The sequence below is a fragment of the Apteryx rowi genome, unplaced genomic scaffold (assembly GCF_003343035.1).
Source record: "Apteryx rowi isolate R43461 unplaced genomic scaffold, aptRow1 scaffold_584, whole genome shotgun sequence".
In the NCBI taxonomy this organism is placed as follows: domain Eukaryota; kingdom Metazoa; phylum Chordata; class Aves; order Apterygiformes; family Apterygidae; genus Apteryx; species Apteryx rowi.
In genome coordinates, this window is record NW_020450854.1 from 279,359 (window position 1) to 303,461 (window position 24,103).

General features: G+C 37.6%; 1 protein-coding gene across 1 annotated transcript in view; it reads left to right on the forward strand.

Moving 5' to 3' along the window:
• ADCY2 (adenylate cyclase 2) overlaps positions 1 to 24,103 on the forward strand; it is a 198,317-nt gene that overhangs the window by 45,346 nt on the left and 128,868 nt on the right. The window contains exon 3 of the mRNA XM_026082600.1: positions 15,330 to 15,491. Within this exon, the coding sequence (XP_025938385.1) occupies positions 15,330 to 15,491 (162 nt within the window). The remainder of the gene's footprint in view (positions 1 to 15,329; positions 15,492 to 24,103) is intronic.

Sequence of the window (24,103 nt, forward strand, 5' to 3'; positions counted from 1 at the left end):
GCTAAATCGTGTTCCTGACGCAGCTATGTTGCACCTTAAAATTGTAGCATCTGCAAAAGTTGGAGCTACGTAACTATCAGCTGGAACATGCAGTGCATTAGAATTAGTAGTTCAGTATCAACCATTTAGCATGTTGATGCAGCCATGTTGCTTTTGTTGACATACTTTCCATGAATGGAAAAAATAGATGTGGATTATTACTTCTGATGCAAGGGAATAGATTAAGTAAATTGAAGTGTCTTCATAATTGGTCCAAGCTTGTTGAAAGACTCTTGGAGATAAAGCATTTCTCATGTGTTTCAGAAGTCATTGGCTGGTGCTCCTCACTGCAAGACATTTCTTCCATACAAACTCCTGCTGTTCCAGTTTCCAGGCATTTCATGTAACTTGATACTTATTTTTACATTCTCTGGAGATGTACTGAGTACGGAGCACTGTGAAAGTGTGGTTCAGTATCTCCTTTTTAAGGATTGCAACTTTGGCAGGGATGGGATTGACTAGTTAGCCACCAACCATTTGTAACACAATCTAGGTTAAAATAATTGTAGAATAAATGATTTGCTTACAAAATCTAAATAGAGGTATACAGTTGCAAATGTTTTTGAGATGGGATATCAAAAGCGCAGGAAAATCGCACTTATATTTAATTATCCTTAGATCAGCTCCAAAGGTTTCTCTCATTCTTGCTGGCTGTTTGTGTCATTTATGTAATTGTGTGGCAAGGCATCATGTTTTTATGCACAGGAAACCTGTTCTCACGCAAATTGTACATCCTCAAGTATTCATTCATGGAACAGGATTTGGATCTGGACATATATGTTTCCTTTAGACCCAGTCTGGCCTAAGGTTCTGTTCAATTTCACGTTTTCATCCCTTTCTCCATTCTTCTTGCACGGATAAAGCCATTCCTACCTGAAGGAAGAGGGGGTTCTTAAGTCTCCTTGCACTGGACTGTTGAAAGACCCAGCACTGTGTCAAATGATTAACCTACAAACAACCAACTTGCTGTGAGGTGAAACATTCCTCTGTCTGTCAGGGCAGTGTCCATGCTCTGTGTACAGTCTTTCCATTCCTTGAATTTTATATTGTGTATTACAGCTGGAACTTGTCAAACTTACTTTATCCAACAATATAAATGGAATTAATACCTGTGGCTTATTGGTTTCAATTAGACACAGTGGTAATCAGGCACTTGGCTATGACTGACTTCTAACCTACCACTGCAATAGCGGGAGAGAACTGGCATGCTAGTGGAGACAAGCAGAAATATATCTGAGTGCTCCCAAGCAGTTCCATTATTTTCCATCTGAGAAAACTCAGAGAAAAACACAGGGAACATTTGTCCCTGACCTGAAGCATCTCTTGTGCTGAGTGTTGTAAGGCTCTGTTGCCATATTGAGCAAGAAAGCTCAATCCAGCTAGAGAGAAGGAATGAGATAGCTTAGTTTGTGTAAGAATATATATTGGTATAGATTTGGGGTGATGGTAGTGTATTAATTCTCAGAGTAGGCTACAGATAAAATAGGCTAGGGTAAAATAAAAAATGCATGACAAACTATGTATAGAATACATAGGATATATTCTTAGTTTACCTCTCTAGCTTATTTAAAGGCTAGGGGCTTTGAACTGATCAGAAGAATAGACTTTTTTCACATTGACTATCATGGAGCTGGTGTGAAGTCCAGCTTTACCTCACAGAGGACCTGTTTCTGAAGTCCACAGCAGATTTTTTTTCATTTACATTGTTTGCACTTAATCAAGTCAATGGTGACTTTAGATTTGGCATAGCATGCCCATTCTGTAGCTGGCCAGTCTCCTCAGAAATATATTGAGTATATCATCTGATGACTGTATTATACTTCTATAAGCCATGAATGATTTCCATTGATTTCTGTAGTATGATCTACAAATGTTTATGAGGAGATAGCATTTAGCCATAACTGTTAATATGTACATTAATATAGTACATTTCCCTATTTAAAGCTTTTCTTTTAGTTAACTCTTCACTATATAAGAGCACATACAGTTATGGTAGAGACCAGTACATTTATTCAAGATTTGTGCCCATTATGTGAAGTGATCTGAAACTTATCTAGCTTTAAAGCTAGCCAGGAGGTTGGATTGGATGACCTCCAGTGGTCCATGCTAACCTAAATTATTCTGTGATGCCATTAAGTGGAGAAACAAGCTGTGATGCCAAACATTTCATTGTTTAATTCAGGTAAGTGTTCCTGTGATATGTGAGGTATACACTGTCTAAACACATTTCATTGGAAAAAGGTGCTATTCTGATTCCTAGGAACTTTAATGAAAACTTTTGACAAGTTTTCTAGAGTCTTGAGTATGCTGTGATTTCCTTTGGGGAAAACTTGCATACAGCTTGTTCTCCTGGAAACTTCTGAAGAAAGCTTTGTGGTGTGAAAGGTGTGAAAGGAAGGTGTGAAACAAAATAAGAGTCTTTTCAATGAACAGTGTCTGGAACCTCATGCAAAATAACATGTAAATTAGTTGTTGACTAATTTTAATATTTGCAACACAGTGATACATGAAACCCCAAACTTGTTAAATCATTCTGGAATAAATTTTACCCTGTATTCATCCTGCTGGGATGAGCTTCATCTACCATATTTAAGTAATTCTATAGGTACATAATGAATCTCTTTGCAACTAGTTAGCCACAGTTAAGAGTTACACACAAAATCAGATCATTAGAACATGAGTATCTGGGCCTACAAAATTATTTATAATTTGAATGAATAATTTATAAAAATATTCATAATGTTCAGAATTTGAAGGACTCTGTATTTAAATTCAGAATATACTGATTATTAAGATCACTCAGTCTTGGAATATTCTCCAATGGTGCTTTTTAATACAAAAATTCTTTAAGTTTTACATAATATTGTTTAAAATAAAGCTGTTATATTAAAGTAATACTGGTTAATTATTTACATATACACTGCAAGGATCAGGGTCAGGATTATGTTTTTCATTCCCATAACAAAGTGTAGGGTAGAGGGAAGAAAAATTTGTCAGAGAAATTCTCAGTAACAAAGAAATGTATTATGATTTTTCATTAATTTCCTTATGGCTATATTCATAATTCAAACAAAACAAAACAAAAATCCCTGGAGAACGAACCCCAACTGCATTATGGTATCAGGGTCTGACCTTAAGAGGCAAAGATCTCATTGTGAAAACCATGGGCTGAGAAAAGCATGTGACCTTGAAAAGTACATAGGCAGACAGTGATAGATATTTGCAATGACTGTATTAATAGTGAACCTGCTAACTTTGATCCTTAATATAATTTCATGTAACTTTTCTGCAGTTTAGTTTTCTTTCTCCATTCAGTCTTTATGTAAAAAAAGCCACAGTTCTGATAGACCATCTTCTAAAGTGAAAACCTCTCTCATTGCATCCAGATAGGTCCAATTTATCTTAATTACCATGAAATCATTTCATCCATATCTTTTTCTTGAATTGCAATTGAATTGAGTTCCTATTGAATTGAATTCCTCGAACAGAGTGGACAGCTTTGACCTGTGTTGGTGAACCTGCACCTTGCCTAGGAGGGATTAATGCTCCTGAAAGAGGCTGTTTGAAAAATGGGGCAGCATGAAGGGTAAGGGGGAAAGAAATGTAGGAACATCCTTTCCCTCTTTCATTTGTGTTTGGTGGAGTGTTGTGAGTAAAATGCATTCTGTTTTTACAGGTCAAAACCAGAGAAGAGATTTTTTTTTTCTTTTTTGATCTTCACATGCCCATTTCTATATTAACCTTAAATCTTAGTATCTTCTGCCTGTGTCTTTTGTCATGTTAAAAAAGGTTGTTTGGCTGCTGAGACAAGTTCACATGCACAAAGATTTATTGGCAGGGTCTGTAGCTGATGACATACATTGACTGTAATGGTGGAAGTTACTCTGGGGGAAAAATAGAAACAAAACAGGAGAGAGACGACAGGGAAGGGACAAACTCTTCTCAGAGGCTAGCTGGGAAAAGAAGTGGCAGGGGGTCCCCAAATAAGCATCCTTCCCTGTCCGTCCTTTCCAGTGCAGCATGTGGTTCCTCCTGTAATACTTTATAATGTATAAAAGTCTTTGAGAATGTATTAATAGATGAAATTTGAAAACTTGTGGGAAAGACAGGTGTCAGAGGTAGGTACGCAGCTTTTTAAGTGCATGCTATAGAAGCGCCTTTAGCCTTGGGAGAGTTAAATGCTACAGATTTTTCCTCATTTTTTTTCAAAATGTTCATATTGTATTAGCATGGCTTTGTTCACCCTTCTGACATTGTCTGCTTCTTCTAAACATTTTGCTTCTATGATTAATATAATTTTCTGAGGAGGTGTTGTATCTTATTCTGGCAGCTCTCGTAAGAAAGCCGTTTCCTTCCTTTTATTAACATTACGCTATTACCATTCTGTACAGAATCACAGTATTTCATGGCAGTCATTGAGAGGCTCTTTTCCCTGGTAATCTCTTGTGTTTCATCTCTGGTTTGCCCAAAAATRTATGTTTAGGGAAAAATAAAAATTGCAAAAACCAGTCATTCAGGTTATCAGGTTTCTGTACATGGAGTCATGCTGATACTGCTTCCCTGCTTCGGTATTTCAAGGGCCATGTGTTTCCTTTGCAGCAGGTACTGTCTTGAGCTTCTGTTAAACTACACTATTGATCTGTGCACTTTAGACTAAATTATAATAAATCCAAACTTTCTTTGTTCAGGCTCCGTACTATTCTAATTTTTGCCCAGAACCTTGGGAGGCAGACAGTGCTGCTGTAGAAATCTGACCTATAAAAAAGGTATTTAACTGAATTTTCCTGGGCTAAGAGTTAATTTGCTTATTTTCTGGGACATAAAGTTGTGTAAAAGACAACTTTTATTTGTATAATTATAGTCTTTAAAATATCTAATATTTAATGCCATTGAGTTTTACTTGTTGCATAGAGACACATATAGAGAGCAGAGATGCATGTAAGATGTATGTGGGGGGTATACGTATGTCTGTACCTTTTATTGTACTTTGAATTTGTCTGGCTTCAGTGCCCAGCCTTGAGAACTTGTTATAGTTTTTGCTAGATGCTAAGTATTTCGTTAATGGGAATCAGAACTAAACAGTTTTGGCAGAAGAAGAGTGGAATGAGAAGGTCAATGTAGGGAAAATGAGAATGGAAAGGCAATATTACTGACACAACAGTGAAAATGTACTTTAATCATTGACATTAATTGCTGATGAAAGGAACAAGAAAACTGGAGTCCAGAACAAGGCTGTGCTCAGGAAATAAAACTGGGAAATAGTTTACTATGGACCTAGTAACACTGCCGGGTATTTCTTTCTCAATACTGGTCTCACAAGGCATTTTCTTGAGGAAAGCAAGACCAAAAATGAGTCTCAGCCAGTAACCAGTCTCCAAAGTGGGCAAATGTAAATGTTTAGGAAGAGGATTTCAGATTTGGAGAAGTATAGGTATTTCTTGTCCTGATGGACCTTCCTAGCTTCTTGCAGTTCTGGCTTAAGGATATCCTGAGTTGGAAACTGTATTTAATATTTAAAGTATTTATTAGGCTAATTGACTTTAAGTCTCTGTGCATTTGTCTATTTTTTACCTTAATTATGTGATGATATATTTGTCAGTGCAATTGTGTATGGCATGAAAAGTAGTTTTTCTTTTTCAGCTGAAGAGATTAAGCATGCTGATCTCTCCCTATAAGGAAATTAAGCATCTTTGCTCTCTTTCTCTGTACCCTGAGTAGTTCTACTCTTTTTTCTTTTTTTTTCAGGGAAGAAAAGAATTGCATAAACTATTCAAGAAATTCAGATCCAGGGTGTCTTCCCTCCCCCCTGAAGCACTCTAGCTCACAGATTATTACCTGTCTATATTTACCTCCAAGATTCATTAGTTCTTTCCAGCTCCATTTTTCATATGTATGCCCTGATGACCCTTTACATTTGACTTCAGTTTTGACTATCAAATATCCTCTCAGTGTATGAGTTCATCAGACTATCACTACCAACCAAGATCATAAAGTTACCATAAAAGAGATGAATTTTCTTCATAGAGGAGATGTTTTTACTGTAAACCTGTATTGATTCCAATACTACTTTTTTGTTTTTGTTTTTTAATTCTGTATTAAGTCCCATATTAACTGTTTTTCCTGAGGTAGACAGATGTATAAAGAACTATCTGGACATATTTATGCTTTTTAAATATTATATTTATACAGGTTTGCTTCCAGTTCTCCAGAACTGTCTTGGTGTTCAGAAGTTACTGAAAATCAACATACATAATCCAGGCTTCTTGCAAGATACTTGAGCATAGCTTATTGGACCTACTTCTTAAAAATGTCTTAACATAAGTAGCTGTAGCCTTGTATGCTCCTGAGCTAATTTTAGAACAAAAACTGTATCACAGTTATCCTCTTATGTAATGTAAATACATCATTTAGCTTCTTCCTTAACAGAGAGCAGACATTTTTATTTGGAGGTTCTGCTTTTCTGTGTTATTAGTAAGAGTTTATCAAGTTTGCTGTTAGAATTCTTTCATGACTAATGTGCTGACAAACCTCCCTGAGTTCCTGCAATGGGCTGTATACATCTCCTGCTGTTCTTAGTTTGTTATAATTCTGATTTAAACTAATTGCTATCACTGTTCATATTTTCTGTGTATATGCAAGCATGCATATTTTAACATGGACTTTCACATCCTTTTTAGCCAGGATAGTCTTTTTCACAATTTACCCTTCTTTTTCAATTGTGTGTGTTTCTGCATTTTTAAGGCAATTTCCAGAATGTTCTCAATGTATATTCTGATTATACTTCATGTAAATTTGAGGAATAAACATCTGAGTGTTGTAAAGTTAGCTCCTTAGTAGACTAAGTTAAGTTATTTTCTATTGATTTGGACTTCAGTCTGTTTGAATATGCTGTATAAGCATTAGGATTCCTTTTATTTTTCCAATTTTAAAATAGATTAATTTAACTGCAGTTTACTTTAGAGCTCTGTGCTGTTACATAATTCTGTTTTGAAAAAGAGGCAGCTTGGGCTCAGCCAGAATTGCTATGTCTGTTTTTATTTTTACTGTGGCACAGGAAGACAAGGCTTTGGTTTTAACAACATGCTCTAATCCCTTTCCCACTTGTAGAAAAAAGCCACGTTAAGAAAAATTATTAAGGTAGCATTAAAGATGGTATCAACTGTCCTTTTCAGAGAAAATGCTGGTTGTGATGACTGAGTTACTACTGCTCTTAATTTATATAGGCAAAACCCAAAGGTCAGGAATAACAAAGATGATGTATTCTCTCTCTCGTCCTTTTCACCAGTTGCACCACTGAAAAAACAAAGGCATAACTTACAGTCCTCTGATCCAGTTAGTCACGCAATTTGCTGCAGACACACGCCATTGATGGGCTACATGGTGTGTTGTGAAGTTGCCTGGTGCTTGCAGGACCTATCAGTGTTGTAACGGAATAAATATGTCTTCTTGGCTAATTAGGCTATACTGTGATTGCAAACAAGGAAGATGAGATAGAGCAGAAAGAGAAGAAATAAAATGAGGAAGACAATGATAGTAGAAAAGGGGGTTATAGTATGAACCAAATTCTGACTTTCCTGAGTGTGTTCAGGAATTACCTTGAAGCTGATGGAGATGATGGTAGCTCAGTCCCCTCTTTTGGTAACAGTAAGGACCAAAAATTGCTATGGATCCTTGGGTCAATGCTGACGGTCCTTGGGTTGCTCCTACCAGTTCCCATATCCTTTTTGCTGATCCTATTCAGTGAAAGAAAAGATTCTGAGACACAGTAAGCAATCGCATAGCAGACTGTAGCAATCAGGTCATTTCAAATGCAAAATTTCCTTCCTTTCTGGAATCTTTCATCTTATTCTCATATTGATCTGTGACTTTGCCAGCACATTTGAGAATCCTTTATCACACAGTTATTTTAATTTGTACTATCCCTTTTCCTGCTGTTAGCTTGTTTTGATTCTATCCTATTTTGCTAATGGTTGTAGTTGTTTTTTTGGCAGAGGCTGTAATGACCATTTGTTTCCTGATGCCATTTAAACCTATACCTCTACACAAAAGAAGGGGATTATTAGTTTAAGAGCTCTCCATGATCAAGAACAAGGGATGATTTACAGGGTTGCTTTACTACCTCTTCCATAATCCTTGTAAATAAACATTTATGTTTGGTAAAAACGAGTGAAGTAAGAATTTATTGCGAGCATAATTTTGTGAAGCCAATCGCAGCAAAAATCTTCCCTTTTGGGTTTATTCTTGAGGTTTGGGATGCACCAAATAAAAGACAAATACCACTTTTATATAAGCAAAACCTTCAGTTTGTTGTGTATTTAATCCTGCTTTTCCTAAGAATGGAACTTTCCTCTATCTCACAACTCCCTAACTAGTAAGTGGCTTTATGGTGCTTTGTGTTCACATTCTGGCTGGACTTTCAGTCCTTGTCCTGGATTACTTTGCTCTATTCTTACAGTCAGGGAAGATGCTGTGTCTTAACTGTTCCTTGTTTTTCTTTTCTTTTTTTTTTTTTGATGAAGTGTGTTTGCCTCTTTGCATAAGAACATCTTCCTACTGGGGGAGATCTGTGGTCCCTCTAGCCAGTAGTCTGTCTCCAGCCATGTCAAAAGAAGGTGGTATGAAGAGAGAACAAACAAGCTTGGTCACTTTATGTGGTCCGTTCCCTTCATAAATCCTCAGCATCCACAATTGTGTTAGGGATGTTAGAGGCTATATCCCTGCCCTGCCTTTCTATTATCGCTTTATGGACAAGTTGTCCATGAATTTGTATAATCTCTTTTTTAGCCTGCTGGTACTCTATGACCTCCTATGGCAGCAAATTCAAGAATTTCACTACCTGCTATGTAAAGACATCCTTTCTTTTTTATCTGTTTTAAGTCAGTCTTCCTCATCGAGTGCCTTTTGTTCCAGTGTTGCAAGATGTGGTGAACAACATTTCCACCTTCAACTTACCCAATGCTTTCACAATTTAAGTCTTCCTGTAGATGACTCAGAAAACAAGGCGATTTTAGCACTCAGTGACATTTTTGTTTTCTTTGGGGAGCATATACTGTTCTTTGAATATTTCCTGGCCTTTAAAAGTCTGATTCTGAAGATCTGAACTCTGGAATTCAAGCCAAGTAAAATGATGAGGACCTTTATGTATTTGCAACATTTACTCTGCCTGCACAAAGCTTTTACATAGTTTATAGCTTGTGGAAATGCCCTTCTGATACCTAAATACGTATGTTTAATTAAATCACGAATACAGTGTTTATAACAATTTTGTAGGATCAATAGCTGCTGCCAATTACATGAAAAACTAATTTATTTAGAGAAGCTTGGATATCTTCTTTTACTCTATTATGTATATAAACAACATTTGAAATCAGTAGCTGTAATCCAAGTGTCTTTCCAACGGGTAATTATTTAATTACCTAGTGAATTTATACTCCCTGCCTTTAYACAGTAAGGAGGAAGCTGGAAACCTCTGAAAATGATCCTATAATGAGTTGGCCCACTTAGCATAAATATTTGTAGTCTAACAGTTTAAATATGGCAACAGGGTCTTTGCTGAATTCACAATGAAAGGCTACCACTATTTTCCCAAGAATGTTACTGTCATTACACTTACATGTAAGATGTATTCCTGAATAAATACAGATATTTTATTAGCTGATGCCTCATTGCTGCTGTCTTTGTCCAAGGCAGTGCTTTCCCTTTGCTCATACTGAAACAACACATTTAGATTTGCATGCCTGCTTCAGTGCCAAGATATCATACTCCTCAAGGGGAAAATCTGGTCAGAGTAACATTAAGTTGAGTGATTTTTGCACATGTCAAACCAGTTGTCATTAACTATTTAACGGGATCTTAAAAAGGCTAGCTAGCTGGGGAAATTGTGAGTCATTGCTGGAATATAATTTGTATAAAATGACTGTTTTAAAAATTTTTATACAGTTGTTCTCGGTGTCAAAAGCAACATCCCCTGTGGCACCCTATTTACAAAGAGAGACAATTTAAGATGTAAAAGAGAGGGGAGCTTTTTTAAATTGCTTCACAATGTATCAAAGTAAAAATAAAGGCCAAGCAAAAAAGAGAAAGATGTGAGTTCAGTTTCCGGATGATTATTGTTTGGCCTTGTATGTGTATTTGTTTCTATTTCTTCATTGCTTCAGTAGAACTGCTTTCACATTTCTAGAGACTCACTGAGTGGAGAATAAAAACGTTAAGCTTTGTATTCCAGATAACCTTTAGAGTTAAGGCAACACCACTCAGAACAGAAACTGGCAACAGCAGAGAGACAAGATTTCTGAGAGCAAGTTGGTTGCATGGACTGCAAACCCCCTGCGGTATGTGCCATCACAATCCAAATCAGTGACCTTTCAAACAGCAATGGCTATGCGCCACCAAACATTATCCAGACCAGTTCTCTCCTGTATCACAGTCACCAGTATGGGTCAGGAACTAGAGTAGCCAACATACATCTGGAAGTGCGGTGACAAAAATGCCATGGTTTAAAATGTTCAGAATGAGTTTGATCTAAAGAAGGACCTGCTTCTCCATCCTGTGCAGCCCAAAACTTTCCAGTTTGCATGAAGAGTAATCATTCTTAGCTATAATTTTTTTGTTGTGCCTATGACAAGAGTGGGTGGTCATGATGGTCAGTGATATGCCACACCATGCTGTCATCATACCTATTGGTGTCCAGCTCTCTCTGGTCACGTCACTGCAGTAATCTGTAACAGCTCTTTCAGAAGGCCACTGAGAGTAGCTACATAAAATCTGCAGAAAAAATAGTCCATTATTTATCTATCTAAATAGCTATATAGGGCATCAGCCTTTAAATCGCCATGGAAAAGAACTCCTGCTTATATATTAATAAGCTTCTGAAGTGTGGGAGAAGAGAAAGCTAGAGCAGCAGACACACTCAGGGTTGGCTAAGCTCTGACAGTCAAGAATAATGGGCAAAAGTTATGAAGGACCAGGATATCCCTCAGTTGAAGCAGGATAGTCAGATGCTTCTCTGTTAAATGTTACACCAGCATTACCAAAAGCTAAATGCTACATCTTACAACTCATACCATCGATGCCCAAATCCTCCTGATCTCCAAGGTATGGATAACATACAAGGTCCTCAAAAAAACTTCTGCAGATCAAATTCCTAAAGCAGTCTGAGTTCAGATCAGGACAAAAAGGCATGTCTCAAGTAGGCAGTCATAGTGATGACTCACATCAGAGATTGCTTCCAACACGATCTCAAAACAACAACACGCTTTGTGGTTATGGCATGCTTTGGTGGAACAATCTGCTTTTAATAGTGTCAAAAATAGTGCACTGTAAAATAATATTGTATTTACTGACAGCTACATACACACCAACTGCAGACATGCAGTGACATGCACTAACAACTCTTTGCAACAGGAGAGTGGAGTCCTTCAGAGCTCTGTCTTGGCATCACTGCTTTTTAATACTTACATTAGCAATATTCTGCTAATCCTTACAAAAGAGTCATGAAAAAGTTAAAGGACTGGTGTATGTTCTGCTGACTATGACTCAGTCTAGAAAGCCTGTCTTGTCTTTCTACCTGAAGAACCAACCTACAAAGAAGCCTTTGAGTGTCGCCTTCTTATCACCTTATCACCAAACTTAAACACAAAGACTTTTTGACATATATTGAATCGTCCCAAGTCATGCCATTACCCACCACTTACATCTCACTATCAGGTTGAAGAGTAGAACCATCTTATTTCAGGGTAGTTGAGGAGAATATTCTTGAGCCCTAGTGAAATCATGAAAAAGGGACCCCTGTGATAAGCAGTCAGAGCTCTCAACTCCTTGGGTTTAAACAAGGTCATGAGATCACTGACAGAAATAGAGGAAAAGAGTGCAGCCAAGATTCAAGATCTATTGACAGGATCCATTTCCATCTGCATTTCTGATGAGAGTTTCTGTCCTAGGAATCCAAAGATGACTCATAGAGTCTGTATTAATTATCAGCTGGTATTTGTCGTAAAAAGACTTTTTTTTCCTTCTGTTTTCAAAGAACAAGAGTCAATCTTGGGCTTTCCTTATTACAGTGATGGCCATTGGTGGAAGAATAATAAAGCACTGAAATCATTCTAGTACCTTGAAAACCTGGGTGAGCTTGGAGAGTATCTCTGAAAATGATTGCTTCAGGAAGAAGGAAATTTATTAGAATCATATTTCTTTTATCTGCAACCTGTTTTACTTAGGTCCTGCCTCATGCCATTTTTCTGCTGATTTGAGATTGATCCAGGATGAACAAAGTGGTGCTTATCACCCATGTTAAGTGTAGAAGGCGAAGCTGGGAATGCAAGGGTCTGAGGAACCACTTCAAACACTGAACAGATATGCTTTTAGCACTCTGATTTGTGGAGGAGAATTGAAATACAGCCCTACCATTCCCAGTACCAGTGGTACTTTCTGCTTCTTTTAGGCTATGTAGAGCCTACCAGGTAACACCATAGCTAGTAGCTTCCAAAATAGCAATGAATGAGGAGTGGGAAACTGGATCTCACTTCTTCCAAACATTCCTGTTCAGCAGGAACAGGACAGAACTTTCTCTGTTCGAGAGTAGTTTGCACACCTGCCTCTGCTGCAAATCCATTGATCTTGTCCTGTATATAAGCGTTCGGGTGACTGTGTTCTACATATTTTTAATCATATCCTTTTTTTTTTAAGACAGTTTAAATTATCCCCTGAATATTTTTATTCTTTTTAGAGTTTGTTAATAACTGAAGTTTGTTTTCAAGAACGGAGCAAATGGAATAATATAAAATTATCAGTTAAAATAATCAGGAATATAAACAAGAGAAGAAAAAATCCTTTGGTAATCTTCACTGTAAAAAGAATAATTTTGAATGGATTTTCAGGGTCTGCATGGCACACTTTTACAGTTCCAGTTGAACGCATACTATTCTATGTTGCAAACATACCTACCTACCTCTTCTGGGTTGGTATGGGAGTGGGAGCAGCACTCTTACATCAATATTTCACAACTATGCACCAGCCACGCTCATTAAACACTGAGTGTTTATCTACATGCAAATATAAGAACTGACAGTTTAGTTTGTTATTGAGTGTTCTTTAACATAGTTCCAGTCAAACTCCGCCTGTTTGGTGCTGAATAACTCAAAATACGTAGTGTCAAGAGGGATCGACACTTACAAAAACTCTTACTTGTGGTTGTGGAGGGTTGGAATTCTCCATTCATTTCAACCAAGGAAAGTAGTGGGATAGTTTACAGAAGGGATACTTGTTTACAGCAGTAGGACAAATTTGGAGTTGATACAGTATTATTCTAACTGCCCAGCTGCCCGTCACTGGAGGCGTTGCAATATACCAAAATCCTTTTTATGTGCTTGATAGAGTGCTTTATATCAGACTTGAAAAGCGACAGGCGTGAGGTTATATCCACTARTGAGTCTTAGTAAGTGCCCCGCATATACCTCACAAGTGAGGCAGATGGCTTAGTCTGGCTCTACGGTCAAGCCGTATTCAGGCATAGAAAATATGCAAGCCCCATTTTTTGCAGACCACCCAGTTCAACAGGGACAATTTTTTATTGTCCAGTCATAAAATTCTCACCAATATGTAAATGACTTCTGCCCCCTAGTGAATTAGAAAACGAAACTTCGAAACAAAGAAGCTTTGTTTTCCTGAAGAGTCAGTGGGACTTGGATGCATTTGAAATCCTTCCCATGGGACTAGGGTCCAGGATTCTTCCTCAAGCCAGTCTCTGACTGGCAACATGTCTTAGGAACTGAAGCTAGGATGACCCGTTCTTAGTTCCTTAGGCTTTTCCTCAGCCTTTCGCAGATAGACACTGGGTTTCCCTTTTCCAGCCAGCCAGAACCTTCTACATCTTTGCCAAGTTTTGAGATGCTCAGCTAGGTCTCTCAGTATCACAGGTGGGTTTTTTTTTTTGCCTGGGCAATTTGAAAACATCTCACTTTCATGACCTTTCTCTTATGTAGACCAAGTTCTGACACCCTTTTCATTGCAGTTAATTTTGCTAACACCCGATCACAGTTGACGCTCTTAGGGAAGACTGAAACTAAAGCAGTACTAGGCACTTCTGTTTCTCTGGGCTGTCAGTTGATGGATTGAGAGAGAAGAAGAATAGCCAAAGAATAGCCAAGTTTTCCCTTTGTTTTCCTGTTACTTTGTTATCCTATTACCTGTCATGTCCTTTACAGTTATATTTTGTTTCATGCCTTGAGCTATTTGGCTCTGTCCTTGTGTGTGCCTACTATTCCTTGGTCACTGAAGCACTGGTGCTTTTGCCAGAGTGGTCTCTTTCTATCCTTTCTAGGCATTGCAATCATTTACGTTTTTGTGCTTTCAGGCTATATTACGAGAAATGATCATGTCCTGGATACAGTGTGGACTGGCTGCTGTGGGGATATAATTGCACACAGGGTGGCACACTTTCAGAATTGTCCACTTACTAAATCTGTGCCCCAAATCCAGTTATACTTTTCAAATATGTGATGGAGTTTGGAACATATGTGTACCATCAAATACCTAATCTTGTGTATATATAATGAAAAAACACCTTTTGCTGTTGCAGTTTGTGTTACTGTCTGGAAAGTTTGTTCTGTAAAGTTAGTGTGGATACTAGTACCTTTTATAAGAAGATAACAGTAAATTCTCCATAGGGGCTGTGATGGTCTGAAGTTATTTTTCATGTCCAAATATATGTATTACCTTAAAATGTATTTTAATGGAATTTGATATACATCATATAGTTACATGGGAAGCATAATCTTGTTAAATCAAAATGGTTTGCTGAACTTGGGCTTTCTACATAATTTAATGTTTTCTTAAACCATCTCTCTGCACTGGAATTCCTTGGAGTACCTTCAGATCTGTGGAGGGGTATGTAAATTTATTGTTATGTAATGCAGCTGGCAATCACAAACCACTGATCCCAAGATTACACTCTAATTGTAAACATGATGATTAATAAAAAGTTGAAAAGATAAATTTGAAGTTAAATTTGAAAAGCTAAATAAATCGGGGTATTGTGAAGTTCTTTAACTGTGAAGTAGTATCTTGAAACTGCACTTCTTAAATCAATTATAATGCAATTTTTCCAAAACCTTCTTAAATGAATTCTTCTTAAATGAATTTTCTGCAGTGGATAGTGGCTAGCAGTAATGTTCCTGTGAAAATCTGCTGTGTAACTTTATGCTGAAGACAGTTCAAAATAAAAGGATACATTCTGAATGTTATTCCAAAGTGAATTTGACATGCTTTTTTTTTTGTCTTGCTATTTTGTGCAGGTGTCATTTTTCCTGTTCATTATTTTTGTGGTGTATACCATGCTGCCCTTCAACATGAGAGATGCTATAGTTGCCAGCGTCCTGACCTCTGCATCTCATACCATTGTGCTGAGCGTGTGTCTATCAAGTACAGCTGTGGTAAAGGAGCACTTGGTCTGGCAGGTAGGTGCTTTGTGGAATTAAGTATTAATTCCACACTGAATCACCTGGTAAATGACACTGTAAGTACCCCAAATGGTTCTCAGGAATATAAATTGATCTTTGACTCAAAAAAGCATTGTTCCTCCGAATATCCTGAGGTCAGCTGGGTGGAAAATCTCTTGTAAAACATTGCCTGTCCTCTTAAAGTCTGCTATAGGGACTTGTCTCTTACTTCTCTCTTACTTTTGTAATTGTCAGCCATATATAGGAATTTTACAGCCTCCTCCTGGCTGGGCCAGCTGATTGAGGAGACCTGGCCAGACTTCATGGCATTTAGAGAACCTGGTGGTGCTGGCAGTCAGCTTTGGGCTTGCAATTCCTCTCTGACCCTTTAACTACAGGACACAGGGTGGATTAACACTATTTAAAAATCCAAATATGAGGAGTTGTTTTTCCTCACTGTTTTGCAGAAGATCTTTTAAATGGTGAAATACTACAGTATGTTTTGTGATGTTGTGAGGACCTTAGCTGTCATTGATCAAACCTGTATTTAAAAGGAAAAATTTTGATTTTATTTTGAAAAGCAGTTTTCTGTATTATGTCATTTTAGAGAAACAGAATGCTCTTGCTTTTAGAAAATTCTTTTCATTTTTGCACCAGTGACACTGATGCTAATCTATTTAATCCACTGATTATTTATTTAAAACTAAATATATTTATTTTTTGTAAACCTATCAGTAGAACAAGAAAGGAAGACATCATGCTCTCTGTTGTGAGTATCATGAAGAGGGGATATGAAATCTACTTACTTTTTAAGTTACTTGAGCCTTATTTGAAAAATATTGTACCTCAAAGGATAATGTCAAAATTGCAGTGACTTTACAAAAATCATGCCATGTAAATTGTAGTTGTAGAAGATACATTTTATTTCTGGACATGACTGCAGAACTGTGTTATCTAGAATATTGAAATTGAAGTCCCATTAAAAAAAGATGCAGTCCTTTGTAGAAGTTTTCAAATGGTGAGATAAATGGCTCTGCTTCTCTCCTGCTGATTTGGGTTACTTGTGTCTCTGATGCTGACATTGCTGAGTTGCGCTGTATGTTAAACAAAGGCCATGTTCTTCTTCAGTCAATATAGTATTCTAGTAATACAGTAATATGGCTATTGATTATTGTAGTTGAATGAATCAAGGAGAATTTTATTCTTGGTTTTATGTTGACCTATGATTTTTATTCTGGGAGTACATGTGCTGTTAGAGCAGTATTAATATGTTTGCCACTTCATCTCTAAACCCATGCCTTGGATTAGAGTTGCTATTTGTAGAATTTATTTATTTTTCCTGCCTGTCTTTGTAGCCCATTAAAATTTGGTACAACTAAGGCAGTACTTTCCAAAGATGTTGTTTTTAGACACAGCATGCCTCTAAAATCCAAAGAAATAAATTATGGGCTGTGGTACAATTAGTGTCTTTCATCTCTTCTCTAACTTCCAGTTTTGTTTGGAAAGCATGGAAGTCTTTGAGCAATTTTTAAATTTGGTAAGAGTATTTCCAGTATACTATTAATTTTCAGTTCCCTCTCTGCAAAGTGTTTTAAATGTCCTGAGTAGTTTGACACTTTCTGAAACTACTGAGTGCACTYGGTTTTTATAAACCTGTGGAAGGGACTGAGTGCCATTAGCATAATTCATTGGGCCCTCTGTACACTTGCTTACTTACAACTTACTCGGTTACTATTGTTTATACTTCTGGGTGTAATTAGAAAAACATTTGTCTTGTATTCTTTGCTTATGAAAATTAGAACCACAGATAAGGGAGGATCAGATTAAAGATACAGATTATACTGAAGAGAGAAATAACATGTCAGTAATACACCTTAAGCTGGTATGGAATAAATGTGTGTAATTAACAACAACAAAAAAAAGAAACCCAAAACAGAGCTGGGGTAACTTCACAAAGCTCAGTCATTAAAGTCCAGAGATGTGGAATTACCAGTAGGTTGAAATGGGAAAGCTTAGAGAAACACTTTCAGGGCCAAGTTGAGTAAATCTGGGTTACAGAGCTACACTTGACTTTGACAAAAATATATTATTTTCATTTCAGGGCAAGTAGTTTGTCTCAGCAAAACAGAAAATACACAACACTGGCAGCAATTAATGGTATATTTTCCTTCTGGCAAGAATTTTTTTCTAAGAGACAGATAGGGAAATAGTAATATGTGCTTAAGAAGCAGAAAGACAGTGGTATAACCAATTTACCTGTGAGTACAGATCAGATATTATAGCATATGCAGATGTCTGAATTGCCATTTTGAATGACTTCAGTTGTCAGTGAAGACTATATATATATGTATGTATATATATTCCAGTTGATTAGATGTTTGACATCTAACTGCTAAAAATATCTCCTTCGGGGAAAATTACAAGCAATCAAGAATTGTAGAAAAAGTCTGGGTGGGAAGGCACCTCTGGAGATCATCTGGTCCAACCTTCTGTTGAAAGTAGGGCCTCAGATTAGGTTACCCAGGCCCTGTCAATGAAGCCTTAAATATTCCTAGCAAGAAAGATCCACTTTCCCACCTCTCTGGGCAACCTGTTCCACAGTGAATTTTCTCACAGTGAATTTCCCCTGGAGCAACTTGTACCTGTTGCCTCTTGTCCTGGCACTGTGCATCCTTCTGAAGAGAGTACCTCTATCTTCTTTATAACTACTTTTTACATATTGGAAGTCTGTGATTAGATTTCCTCTGAACCTTTTTGTCTCTCAGCTGAACAAACCCAGTTCCTTCAACCTTTCTTTGTATGTCAAATTTTCCTACCATCTAACCATCTTGGTAGCCTTCTGCTGGACCCTCTCCGGTTCTTCACTATCTACCAGTGACACTGGTTTGTATCTCTTAGCATTTTGGAAGTCAATCATACCTTCAGTCTGTCAGCAGAGAAGAATCTGCATTCAGAAGGATGTGCTTATTTGGAGACCAGGTAGACCCTTTCTTACTGTTTTTATCATTCCTTTTGCTGTCCTTTGAAGAATTTTGTACCCAAAATTGGCTTCAGTAAAGCTGAAGGGCTTAACCGGCTTTTGATTATTCTTAACAGTGTTGGATGCAGTCAGAGATATTGAGATAAAAGCCTCCTGTTAAAGAATCCTTCGTTAATCTTTCTTCTGGTTACATGATCTAATTCCTTTCTGAACTAGGCACGTCTTTCAGGAGAAAGAAATAAAAAACAATCTTGATTTGAAAATTGGTAAAGATGAAGATCTTCCACAAGGCTTGTTGATTTTTTTCCATGGTTATTGACTGCTAGTGTTAAAATTTTACCCCTTTTTTCTAGTAGGGATTTCTCTAGCCTCATCATCTGGCCTTCGGATCTTGCTTTTTATCCAGAAGACTGACAGACCCAATGGCATCACATTTCTTTTGAAATGAGAGTATTTCTAGACTATCATCAGTTTGCCTCATAAGCTTTTCCTCAATGAAATAAATGAGCAGCCTGCTTTTGTACTAGCTAAGCCTTTCATTACTTTCGTGGTTCTTTGAGTCTTTATCTATGCTTCATCAACATCTTTCCTGCAACATGGACATTAGCATTAGAGGAAGACTCCAGTAGCAACTGCAGCAGTGTCAAATGTTTTTCAGTCTCGGTTTATAAGAAAGTAACTGCTTATGCATGCTTTTCTGTAGACAATTTTAATCCTAACCCTAGCAAGGCACAAGGTCTAGAACCTGGGACTCTTCCTCTTCTACCTAGGCAGAGATGCCACACTTCGGTTTATTTTCTGTCTTCTCCTGGTAGCCTAGTGGTTAGAAGTGCTACAAAAGAGAATATGGCTCTAGTCATGTTTTTAGGGCATTTGGCCCAGAAGGCTTCAGTGACTTAACGTCTCTTTCAGGTATTGCTGGAATGAAAAGTATTTCCCTGCTGTAAACACATACTTTGTTTCTTCCCAAACCAGGACAGATACTAATCAAATGCTTGTACTTTTCCTGCATTATTATCAACAGCCCAACCATTCTGATCTCATAGAGGGCTGATACTATTGTTAGAGGTCAGTTTGCTCTTACTTTGTTAAAAATAAGCTAATCCAAATACTTACATGCTATAAGTTTTTCCTTGTATGTTATAARTGGTATGTGGGGGGAATATTTTTGTTTTTGTCTTTTAAAAATGTTGTTTTTACTCTCTCAACAGGCAATTTTGTTGCTCATGTAATCTTTTTTCTTTCTTAGCTGTGGCTAAATGTTTCCAAACTCTGGCTAAATAGCTCCAAACTGTCATTCATGTTTTTTCTTTAAACTAGAGTTCCTTGCTTTTTTGGATTTTTTTGGCTGTTCCTCAAAGCACTGTAAAAGTTGTCCCTTGTAAAGGCACAAAATTTTAACTATGACAACATGCATATGTACTTTTTTTTTTTTTTGGTTTGGATGCTGTTCAAGACTGCATATAGGAAAAGGCATCATGTTGTAATAACTTCTACGTAAGTAGTCTCTAACTTTTGCTTCTGTGATCAGTTCCTTTCTCTTAGCCTGACTAAATTCTAAGATAACACTCTGTCCTGGTGGACAAAAACAGATGCTAAATGAAAATTTTGTTAATTGCCAGGATGTTTAATTTGGAAGTCCTAAGGCTATGTATACCAGATCTTGTGCGCTGGCCACTAGCTAGACTGCGGTCTCCTACTGTTCCATGGATTTTATCCTCTGTGTTAATGACAGCTAAAGAAGAAGCCRCTGCCCCATTCTTATGTGATTTACTGGTGTGTGTACACTAGCTAGAACTCCAGATGATGCTTTGTCTGACTTCTGATTCATGGGGTTTCTAATAAATTGTTTCCAAATTGATTTTTTAAACCGTATGGATACTTTTAAAATTTAGGTAGATAATTTTGATAGCCTGTGGCAGGTCTTCCTCTTTTCGGCTACTTACAAGGCCTTACAAGGTCAGGGTCCTCGTGGTGGGATGATAAGGGGTTTCAGCCCTGAGAGAGCCTGTAACAGGTAGCCCGTTGTCACGCTGTCATGCTATGAAGGTTCGATAGCAACGACTGAGACAGTAATATAATAATAATAAAAAAGATGTTTATTTCCTCACACAAGTTCTTGGATTAGTAACATCCATTAAAATAATGCGATTACTAATTTAGGAAGGATAACACAAAACCATCAGTTACTAATTTAGAAAGGATAACCTGAAACCGTCGATTACTGTGTTATTAATGGGAAGGACTGCTTATCCCTACTTGAAAGCTTTCTTGTTCACTCTCCTAGTGAGAGGGCTCTCAACCTCGAGGAGTTACCTTAACCCAGCGTCCCAGGAAAAGGGGAGGGGGGGGATACTCACGGTCCAGCCGGAGAGGATGGTCAGGTCACGTTCCCGTCCCTGCTCAAACTCTCCTAGCTCCCAAGTCTCTTTTTATACGGCTGGGGCTCTGGGCAAACACTGCTTTTGCTGACTTTTGCGAGTTTCACAATCACAGGACTGTTTGTTTGTCTGCTTGGGGGGACCCTGCTAGCGAGGCAAGACCACAACACCTCCGTATTGCTTCTTCCCTCCCTGGGGGTCCGTGCAGATTCCAGGTGGCAGCTATCAGTTCTTCTGCATATCAATTGACAAACTTCAGTCCTGTTAACTCTTCACTCGCCCGTCACCCGTGCTGAACCAGTATGTGCTGCTGGACTGTTTGCCAAAGCTTACCACTGCTTACAGAATTCCCCTTGCTTCCCCTGACCTGTGAATTGTAATTCCATGATTTTTTCTAGCAAGATTCATGAGATGAAATATATCTTTTGAATGCTTCACATGTGTTTTGCAATCCCTATTTAAATGAAATCTGTAAAAGAACCTACCTATATGTAAATCACAAATATTTACATCCATCTATTTAACATTTTTTAGAATTAACAGTGCTTCTTAAACTTTTATATCTCATCAGGTCCTAGAAAAAGTCATAATTGACAGTATCATATAGTGGGTTGGATTTTCAAAGCCAGGCAACTCCAGTAAGGCACCTGAAATATATATGTAGATGTTCTAATCAACATACAGTATATAGGCATATATGTTTTGTTTGTATCACTGATTTAAAGTCATCTGTTAACTGAATATTTTTAATAGTAAAAGCATATGCTTTACAGAATAGAGCAACATAATAGCAAAATACAAATAAAAAGCATCAATATTGACTTGCAGAAAAAAAGTGTACAACTGTAGTGCTCAGAAACAGAGCAGAAACTAGTTTAGGCTGTTATCATGCAGATACAAGAAAAGTGGTGTTTATAGGAAAAAAGAAAAGCTGGAAAAGGAAAATAGTGTCTTTAGATACATTCATTATTATATATGTCCTCAGGCAAAATAGCTACGCAGTGAAAGCACGTAGGAATTTCAGTGGCTGAATGGCTAAAACCTATTGCTGTGGGTTGAGTTTACGCCATAGTACACATCTACCTAGAATGCCTTTTTTGAAGGTGATGGAGGACAGTTTTTCATGAAGAAAATGCAGCTTAAACGTCTCGGCTTTCACCTGCACACTTGCACAGAATGAGCTGCTGTTACCACTGCTGAAGCAGTGGAGGGCAGTGACTGCTGCTGGAAGGAGGGAGCCTGTGTTCTTGTAGCAGCAGCTGCTGCTGTCCCTTCCCTCACCCAGCCCTTTTCCCCTTCCTTCTCCCCGCCCTGGCAGCAGGCAGCAGCCTGGCTCACCAGTTTGTGCAGCAGCTGCAAAGCAGCTCGAGAGAGGAATGCTATACAATGGCTAGCACAATGCAGTAGCCATATCTTTATAATTCCACATGTTTCTTTACCTTTGATTTTATACTTAAATCTAGGCATGTATTGAAATCTCAATACAAGATACAATATAACAAGCTGTTATATTTCTTTTTACTTAATTTTTATAATCTGCAGATATACTTTGAGTTTCACATATTCTTCAAGACAGTCTGAACAATCTGGATATGCTTATGAAAAGCCCAGTTGCATGTAAGAGTATAGATATGTAGGAGAATGCATAATTCCATTTCATAGTATACCAGCATTAACATGGAGAACGTGATCATTTTCCAAAAGGTCTCAAATCATGTAAAGAGATAAAGATAGAAAATTCAGCAAAGACTTAGACATGCAATGCCAAGTTAAAGTGAGATTTTGTGAGCAGAATGCCATGCAGCTTTTCCAGAGCAGCTTCTACCTACAACACAAAATAAGCATGTTAGAAACACATCGAAAATAGTTGTCATGAGATGTGTAGGAAATCATCGAAGGTGTATAAATAAGATGTCTCCCTTTTTTAAAATCATGGAAATATTTCCAGTTAGCTTTGAGCCTTAAGATAAGGCTTTACTGAAAGGGTCACATTGCCTTTTGAGTCCACTCCATTTAAATTAATATTTGTATCAGCAAAGATTTTCACCCCGTATATTTATTTATCACTCTTGTACTACTTTACCTTACATTTCCGGTCCTAAAAATTACAATTTTATTCTAGCAGTTTTAATTTTCCAGTGTATAAATGTCTTGGATCAAGAAGTCTTCAGTCCTTTAATATATTAATTAAATGATAAAATGTCTAAGTTAGATTGCTCAGTACAAAGGCTGCTGTACCTCCAAGAACGTAAGACAGTTAAATTACTGGAAATCCCAGTACTTCTGAACTGGAACAAAAAATATGCTGAACTTTCCTCTCTCACGTTACAATGCTCGAGCAGCATCTAAGGTCTCACCATAGGGAATACCTTTTGCAAGAGGAGTCATATTCCATAACCTTCTAAAGAATATATTGACTTTTTTAACTTACTAGTGAAAGGCTAAAACTATATGCATTTAGAATTTTGTAATACTGTCCCTCCAAGCAATTTTTCTAGCGTAAACAATCTTTAATTACTTCAGCTAAGCTGATGTTAGCTTTTCCATTTTCTTTCCATTTTACAGACCTTGTCTAGCCTTTTGAGTTATGTGATACGTTTATGACTTGGTATTCTTAGTCAAATTTATCGTAAGTTACTCTTCCTACTGCAGCTGGAACATAAAATTCAGAGCAAGATCCTCACTCATGACATGATGCTTCCTCATTGTGTGTGCTCATAGGGTTCTTATCTATCCCTCCACATTATTTTCAAGAACGTAGTAGTAGAAAAACACCTTTTGCTGTCAACATTGCCCCATCCTGCCAGCTGTTTTTAGTGCAATATAAAATAAGAGGGATCATGAGCACAAACACATTTCGTGCCACGAGGAAGCCTTGGGTGAGTCAGAACTTGGTTGGCACGCTACTCTCCCTGAGTTACCGACTTCCTGAAGTTGTAGGGGTTTGGACCTCCATCTGTTGAGAGATATCTGGAATAGGATATGGACTTTTCATTTATCCTCTGATCTGCCCTAATCCTCTGATGCTAAGTTGCTGATTAGTCAGGAGAATTCCTCTTCTAATTGTCTGCCAAGAAATCACGCTTCTACGAATTCTTGTCAGTGCTCACTCATGAAAGCCCTTGCATAGACCTCCCTTCCCTCAAACTACTTTTTACCACATATTGGTCCTCAGTCTATTTCAGTGTTATGCTGGCTACAGAGCTACTTGGCTTTTAATTGGATTGTTAATGACAGCCTCCACGCACCAATGTTGTAGGCGCTGTAGT